The following is a 7,017-nucleotide window of genomic DNA, read 5'->3' as shown; positions in this document are numbered from 1 at the left end:
GAAATAAACAGCAAAAATTATCAGGAATTGGATTCGGTCCCAGACGTGTCTGGCAAGTGTAACCCATTCATACAGAAGCATTTCTAATCCTATTAGCTGGCAAATATTAAAGAGTTGGTTGGCTGCCACGGGGGCAAAACAACACCCTGATATTTCTTAAAACACATGAGCCCTGTCAATTCTTTCTTACTACCAAAGAGAGACAAATGAGCCCCCTGAAAGCTTACAAGTTTATCACACCAGCTTAGTGCCAAGAGACTTCTCTCCAAATCTCTGAGAAAAGGAAAAAAAACCAAGAAGGAGGCTGCAGACAGAGCCACAAACACCAGGACTTGGAATATATAATTAACAATCTAACTATAGCCAGCACTCCAAAATAAATGTGCTAAACAAAACCCCCTAATGGCTCTTTGAAATTCCTAATCAATATAGAAAATCTAGGCAGTCAAAACAGTAATTTTTGCAACTAGTTCAACAGAAAACAGGGAGCAAAGCAAGAAGATACAGCTTCAAATGCTCTTCTCCGAAATGTGACCAACAGCATGGGTAAAAAATGGGGGCTTGTCAGCATTTTCCACATAAAATGTACAAATGTTTTGCCTCTTTTTATCCCATGCAAAAATTACCACTTTTTTTTCCCCTCCAATGTAAACATTAGAATGTATCTCCTTTTGATTCCACATAAAAATTTGATATTTTTGCCTTTTGAATTTGAAGTGTCTTTTCACACCCCATTGCAAGGTTCTGCTGTGACACTGCCTCATGTAAGCACAGGCAGAGCAGGACTTTGCAACGAGAAGCAGGCAACAAAAGCCCCCAGAACTAGGGGCTCTGAGAAGCATTAAAACTTTATTAATTAAGAAGGTTTTCAGACACAGAAAACTGCTGTGATGAGAGGCTGACACGTTCAGCCACGAGAGGAGCATGGTGAGAAGAGAAGCCAGCCAAGCCTCAGGACACTTGATTGAAATTCCACTAGAGGGGGCACAGATCCCATCTCATGCAACTCCAGGATCATGGAATTATAGAACATCCTGATCTGGGAGGGACCCACAAGGATCAAAATCTCCTACACAGGACTCTTAGAGAGTCCCAGAATGGTTTGGGGTGGGAAGGAGCTTAAAGCTCACCCTGTCTCACTTCTGCCATGGGCAGGGACCACCCCACTATCCCAGGCTGCTCCAAGCCCCATCCAACCTGGCCTTGGACACTTCCAGGGATCCAGGTGCAGCCACAGCTGCTCTGGGCACCCTGTGCCAGGGCCTGCCCACCCTCACAGGAACAATTCCTTCCCAACATCCAACCTAGCTGTCAATTTTTAACATCCCATGAACATTACAATGCTCAAACGCAGCATTTCCAGCCACTCAGCACAAACAGCCCCTCAGCCTCTCCATGAGCGCTAAAACCAAAGCAAAGCAAACTTTGCTACCATAAAACAGCACCAAAGAAAACTGAAAATTAAATAAGGACTAAAAATAGCTTAAGATGCTTAAGAGTAAAGGTGCTGGTGGAGAACACATCAGTGCACATGTGATATGTTCAAGTTAAGGAGTCATCTTAGAAAACACAACAAAAATGCCCAAAAATCAGCGTTTTCTTTAACTGAGCAGGCAAATATGTGAGCTATCCCAAAGGGTCATTACTCAGAAAGGACAGCTAGAGGGTGGGGTGATGTGCTGGGTGCCAAAGGGCAGCTGTACCGTCATGGAAGACTCTCTCCACGTTGAGCCCGTACGTCGCGCAGGTCTCGTAGTAAGTGCATCTCTTGAGGTCATTGGACAACTTCCTGGCTCTGGCATCGTCGATGACACGGGGGTTGGTGGAGCTGATGGCATCTGCAGAGCCACAGGGGGAAAACACCCATTAAAGGTCACTTGGAAACACCAGCTTGGGGTTCACAGAGTCACAGGAGGGACGTGGAAGTTGGGGAAGACTGCTGAGATCACCGAGTGTAACAATAACCCACGGTCACCGCTAACCCGTGCCCTCAAGCGCCACATCCACGTGGGTTTTGAGCACTTCCAGGGATGGTCCCAATGCTTGACAACCCCTTCTGTGAGGAAATTTTCCCTCATATCCAACCTGAACCTCCCCTGATGCAACTTCAGGCCAGCTCCTCTCATATTGACCAATACCAAGCAGTGAGTTTAAATACAAACCATGAAACTGGATGTACATCACTCTCATGTACATTTCCTTATTAAAATCACCAGTACACTGATTCTAAAAGCCAGGGGGGAAACCTCCAAGGCTTTTTGCTTTCCTTAAATACATGTATTGAGCTCAGTTGTTGCCAAAAAAAAAAAAAAAAGAAATACATAATCACACCAAGGAGCATGAGCTCTGATGTAAAATATACTTAGGGAAACAAGTGGGTCATTAGTACAAACATGTCAAATGGTTTTTACATCCCTGTAAGTATCAGTGACTATAGAGTGTGAAATATTAAACATGATGTATTTTAAAGAAATAGAACTTAATTGTAAATTACTTCCTCAAACTGCTGTAAAGGCACCCAGAGATGTTGTGGGAACACACTGCAAAGCTGATAAAAATTGTATTTTTCTAAACAATCAAACTTGGCAACTCTCTCCACGAGCTCTTCCTCATGAAAGCAGAAATTACAGTTTCTAGAGCTCATCCAGAGGAGCTGAAGAAACCTTATACCAGAATAGATGAAGGAGAAGCTTCTTCCTTGCTACTCCATCATAGTGATGAATTCTGTATACAAAGGTGATACTATCTGAAGTTATAATCTTATTAACAGATCTTGAAAAGGAAGGGTTTTTTTTTCCCAGGATTATTTTGTATTCTTCTGCCCCATGCCTGGAAGTGTTCCAGGCCAGGCTGGATGGGGCTTGGAACAATCTGGGACAGTGAGTGGGAGGTGTCCCTGCCCATGGCAGGGGGTGGCACTGGATGATCCCTTTCTGCCCAAACCATTCAGGGATTCTACTACAGGCACTAATTTCAGCATTTACAGCTGCACAGAAAGACTTCCTTAAAATCTGTAACTACCCACAGCAGCAAAACAGATTTGTTCTTTGGGAAAAAAGCATTTAAAAAATCCTAAACATGGACTCAGTGCCTCTGGGTGTGAGGCTCTGCCCCGGGCACGACAGGACCAAACCTCAACTGATGCTGTCATTACCTCCTCATCAGATCCAATTAACAGAAATAGAGCAGCAATTAGGAAAAGCAGGAGCCCATTATTTCTCAGCAGAGGGCGCTGGTAGCATGTAGCCAGAAAGGAACCGAGAGGGTTCAGTTCCAGAACACCACAGCTCCCCAGTTTGCCTCCTTGTCCCGAGGTGGGTCAGGCTGGGGCACTGAGCTGCCTTTGGAAGCCAGGGGAGAACACCTGGAAGTGTTAATGTTGTGGGAAAGATTTCATTTCACATCTCATTTCAGGAATTCCTGACACAACCAAGAAGTCCAGGTTGGACAGGGCTTGGAGCAACCAGGGCTAGTAGAAGATGTCCCTGCCCATGGCATAAATGAGCTTTAAGGTACTATCCATCCCAAACCATTCTGGGATTCTTTGATATGAAAGGTAGATTTCAAATATGTATTTTAACTAGTGGGGCTAGGTATTCATATATTTTATTTCACTGTAAAACACAAACCAAAACCTGTGGTTTTTCCTGATGCTTATTCCTAGAGTTAGCATTATTTCTATCTTTTTTAAAAATCCCCTTTGCATCAGTGCTGTAACAGAAAATGAACTTTTCTTTTTCTGGAAGCAACAGGAAAGAGATGGAAAACTATACCCCAAACCATACCCCAGAAGGTGGTCAGAAGGGCACAAAGAAGAAAAACAGTTGGAGAAATGTTTCCCCTTCACCTTTTCAACTCCAGCTTCAAGCCCAAAATGTGGCCCTTCAAAGCAGCTCCTTTCTGCTTTTTGGTGGAGTTTCTGCTGTCCTAAGACTTTTTCTGTTCCTACTTCCCCTTTTCCTTCTTATCATCTGTTTCCTCCCTCCAGCTGGGCTGTGATTCCTCCTTCCCTGCTGCCCACACATCCCCTCTGTGCTGTCACCCCTGGGCAGGAGGCAGGGGAAGGCCAACTGCTGCCTGACCACGTGGCGGAAAAAACACCAAAAAGCTTCAACACCACCAAAACCACTGGGACATACTAACAAGGATGCCCAAAATTGAACCAAGAACAATTTACAACACCTGTGTTCTGCCTCTAACACACAACAGCAACCTGGTGGGGCTCAGCCTGGAGAAAAGGAGGCTCAGGGGGGACCTTCTGGCTCTGCACAACTCCTGCCAGGAGAGTGCAGCCAGGTGGGCTCTGTACCCAAGGAACAAAGGACAGGATGAGGAGAAATGGCCTCAAATTGTGCCCAAAGGGTTGTCCAGCCCTGGGCACTGCTGGAGTCACCACCCCTGGAAGGACATAAAAGTTGTGGGGGGGGACATGGTTTAATGCTGGCCTTGGCAGTGCTGAGGGAACAGCTGGATTTGATGATTTAAAAGGGTTTTTCCAACCTTCATGATTCCATGGTCAGGAACAGAACAGCCTCAGCTCCACCAATGCAGCAAACCAATCACAGGATGGGAAACTGGTGAAATATTACTGGGCTATGCTGGCACAAGGAGGCAGAGAATATTCAAAAACCACTCAAATGCCAAAGAAACTGAAATACTTTGGGTACCTTCCCCTTGCCATACTTCCCTTCAGGACAGCTGCTATTTCAGAAGGAAAAACTGGGGGGAGAGGTTGGCTCAGGTGGCAAAAAGCTGCATTTGTACTTGATTTACAGAGGTCTCCCAGAGGCACAGCCTGAGGCCAGGGCTCACCTCTGCTTCCTCCCCTGCTGCTGGAGGTTTCCCACCTCTCACCCTTCTGCCTTTCAGCAATGCCAGGGTGTTGAACCCTTCCAGACTGCCCAGCTCATGGAAACTGGTCTGGCTGCAGAACTTCCCCACACTACTGATCTACCTGCCCAAATTCAATGAGGGCATCTCCCTGCTTGGCAAGAAAACCGCCATGACCAGCACACAGTGAAAGTATTATTTTAAATTTCCTTGCAAGCCACAGAATCCTGGAATGGTCTGAGTTGGAAGGGACCTTAAAGCTCATTGTGTTCCATCCCCTGCCATGGCAGGGACACCTTCCACTATCCCAGGCTGCTCCAAGCCCCATCCAACCTGGCCTTGGACACTTCCAGGGATCCAGGGGCAGCACAGCTTCTCTGGGCAACCTCTGCAGGGCCTCCCCACCCTCACAGGGAAGAATTTCTTGTGCACATCTGACCTAAACTTCTCCTCTTTCTTCACTGCTGAGGTCCTACACTCCCTCTCTCCAAGCAAGCTGCCAGGACATTTTTCTCTCACCTCAAATTCTGCCCTTGCAATGCCACAGCCCTGTAGCAAAGGGGAAAGGACAGGACATGGCTTTGCCATCCTAGAAGAGTCAATATGGTCTCAAAGGTCCAGCTGAGAGCATTCCAGCTGGGAATGAGGGCTGCACTTACCCTGGGTGCCCACCAGGACCATGGGGATCTCACTGGTGTTGCGATAGTTGGCCATGCGGCTGTAGTAGTGGTAAACGGTCTGGAAGCTGACTTCATCCTCCAAGCTGAACACAAAGATAACAGCATCCACCCACATGGCAAACTGCAGGATAAAAATGGGAAAGGCCAGCTGTGAGAAGAGCAGCGAGGAGAGGGAAGGAGGGAAAACCAAGAGAGAAATGTTCTTACCTTCCTGCAAGGGAAATATACAACAGAAAAACCCACACACAAAAAAGCTTCAACAGGGTTAGGATCAGCTGCTAAAATGATGAATCCCATCACCCTGAAAGCCATGGGGATCTGGGTTACACAAGGGATTTCCCCACATGAGCACCCCTGTTTCAATGGGGTGTGTAACCAGCTACTGTCAGTGCACACTGGGTTTGATTCCCAGAACACACAGCAGGCTGAGGTTGCTGGCTCTGTGCATTTGAAAGGAGCAGCACTCACCTGCAGTGCTGGCTGAGCCCCCATGCTGCCATTTGCATGCATGCCAGGACAGGCATGGCTAGGAATTCTCACATCTCAACCCCATTAATTTGAGACTTGCAATTCTTGCCCATACAGACACTCTCAGCTGAGCCAGCAGCACCAAGGGCCTCGCTGTGCTTTCAGTGGAAGAGCAAACTGCTCTCTCCTGGCATCAGGAACCTCCTGAGAGACAAGCAGGTGCTCCTCAGTGACCATGCAAGTGAGAAGCTTTCAGCTCACAAGTGAATTAAGACATTTAACTCAACAGTGAACATGAACAGGACATCAAGAAAAATCTCCAGCTTACCTCGCTGCCTTTATTTTTCCCTAAGTGACTCCATTCCTACCCAAATTCAGAGCAATGGAAACAAGCTTCAGCCAAGGGGATTTTCATGCTTTGTTATATTATTACTACAACGTGCCAGGGGACACACTGAACACAGAGGTTCACTGGGGAAAGGCTCTGCATATTCATGATGATTGTATTGAAACCAACCACTGCCTGGGCTGTTGTGGTGTAAAAATAGACAAAAAAATTGTTTTGAGGTTTTCAAGACAGTCAGGAGGAAGGACAGGACTGGTTAACACACAGCAGAGTCACTGCCAGAATAAGGTCAAGCACCACACTGTTAAACTGTTCAAACCAGAAGATGAAACCACAGGAACTGGAGACAGCATCATTATTTGGGAGATGTGGGCTTGGGTCTCATTATAAAATGGTTTTTGTTGACTGGACTCAGCAGCATCATGCCAAGGACTCTTCCCAACAACTGGGAATGTCCTTAAGGCATAATTTGGAAGCCAACAGTCTCTCTAAACCCTCTGAATGTTTGAGCAGTGTGTACAGCAGCTTTCTAATAAAGATTATTTTAAAATGCTCCACAGATTTACACTGTGCAGTTCCTGCAGACACAAAACATTTCCAGCAATTCCTTATTTCTCTTTTCATATTGAAATGCAGATTAATCTTTGTGGATATCAGACCTGTGGTACAGAAAACCAAAGGAATTTTGGGAAA

General features: G+C 46.2%; 1 protein-coding gene across 1 annotated transcript in view; it reads right to left on the bottom strand.

The window, feature by feature from the left end:
- AGAP1 (ArfGAP with GTPase domain, ankyrin repeat and PH domain 1) overlaps nt 1–7,017 on the bottom strand; it is a gene marked incomplete at its 3' end in the record, with an annotated part of 314,049 nt that overhangs the window by 187,456 nt on the left and 119,576 nt on the right. Inside the window, exons 6-7 of the mRNA XM_031063812.1 lie at nt 5,490–5,631; nt 1,704–1,838 (exon numbers count right to left, since the gene is read on the bottom strand). Of these exons, the coding sequence (XP_030919672.1) occupies nt 1,704–1,838; nt 5,490–5,631 (277 nt within the window). The remainder of the gene's footprint in view (nt 1–1,703; nt 1,839–5,489; nt 5,632–7,017) is intronic.

The sequence above is a fragment of the Geospiza fortis genome, unplaced genomic scaffold (genome assembly GCF_000277835.1).
Source record: "Geospiza fortis unplaced genomic scaffold, GeoFor_1.0 scaffold179, whole genome shotgun sequence".
Lineage (NCBI taxonomy): Eukaryota > Metazoa > Chordata > Aves > Passeriformes > Thraupidae > Geospiza > Geospiza fortis.
The sequence above is the reverse complement of the archived record's forward strand: the minus strand, read 5'-3'. Positions and strand labels throughout refer to the sequence as shown.